The sequence below is a fragment of the Rhizophagus irregularis genome, chromosome 3 (assembly GCF_026210795.1).
Source record: "Rhizophagus irregularis chromosome 3, complete sequence".
Taxonomy (NCBI): Eukaryota; Fungi; Glomeromycota; class Glomeromycetes; order Glomerales; family Glomeraceae; genus Rhizophagus; species Rhizophagus irregularis.
In genome coordinates, this window is record NC_089431.1 from 2,109,482 (window position 1) to 2,110,607 (window position 1,126).

At 32.1% G+C, this 1,126-nt stretch overlaps 1 protein-coding gene across 1 annotated transcript; it reads left to right on the top strand.

The window, feature by feature from the left end:
* Nucleotides 1–218: 218 nt before the first annotated feature.
* OCT59_020527 (uncharacterized protein) lies at nucleotides 219–572 on the top strand (the record flags this gene model as incomplete). The annotated part of the gene is made up of 1 exon (XM_025326582.1): nucleotides 219–572. The coding sequence occupies one exon, from the start codon at nucleotides 219–221 to the stop codon at nucleotides 570–572; it is 354 nt and encodes a 117-aa protein (XP_025175489.1).
* Between the last annotated feature and the right edge of the window lie 554 nt (nucleotides 573–1,126).

Below are 1,126 nucleotides of genomic sequence, written 5' to 3' on the forward strand. Positions count from 1 at the left end.
AGCTTATTACCGGCTTGAGCTTTTTGAGCTGAGCCTATTACCACTCAGCTCGAGCTCTTTTCGAGCTGGTTACGATTTGCCACTGAGCCAATTTAATCATGGCTCAGTTCGGCTCAGCTTGAAAAGCTCGAGCCAGCTCACGAGTCGGCTCGGCTCATGCGGAGTTTTAGTGAAGAGTATTGAAGGTAAAAATGCAACTATGGCTGATGTTTTTTTGAATGGCTACTGCTATCAAGGCTTTACCTACTGAAAGTACTAAAGAATTAAAAGAGTTTTGGCAAAAATGCATTCAATTTTATAATAATAAATGGAAGCAGTTTGATCATGAATTATATTTACTAGCATATTTTTTGAATCCAAAATTTCGCGGAAAAGGATTTATACCTGAGACCTATCAATTAATCCAAAAGAAAGCTTTAGCCTTATGGTCAAAAATGGGCAGAAGATCAAAATTAGCATTTACACTTGCTGTTCAAATGAATAATTATGATGATTCTTATATTGACGAACTTCCAACTCAATCATTATTTGCAAGAATTGGCTTTATATATTCTTTCTATTGTTCCTCATAGTGCAAGCTGTGAGTGTGTTTTCTCAGTATTAAATTGGTTTACCCAAAAAGACGAAGCAGATAGCAGGCTTTCCGATTTTTGAATAATCACATGATGATTGGCAAATGTGATTTTTACTTAAATAACAAATAAAATTTAAGTAAATCATCAAGTTTTCAAGTAATTTTAAATGACATAACAGTCATAACACTGACGTAATTGTTTGTTACATAGATATGTATTTTATTGGCTGGATATCAAATGTATCGGCATATGATAATTGTACTAATTTATTTTAATTGTGCCACAAAAAATTTAATAGCGAAGGATGATAAAAAATATCAATTCTTCAGGTTATGTTTAAACGTATTACAAAGGAATCTGGCTATTGGAGACGGAATCCAGAAGTTATAAACACTTGAAAACTTCTTATAAAACGAAAATAAGCATAGTACATTTTCTTTCGAATTGTAATAAGCTGAAGAAACAAAGAAATATGAGATCTATTTACAACAATGGAAACAGACATATTCAAAGGTTTGTTTTTACTTAAGCTTTTTAATCTACTATATGTT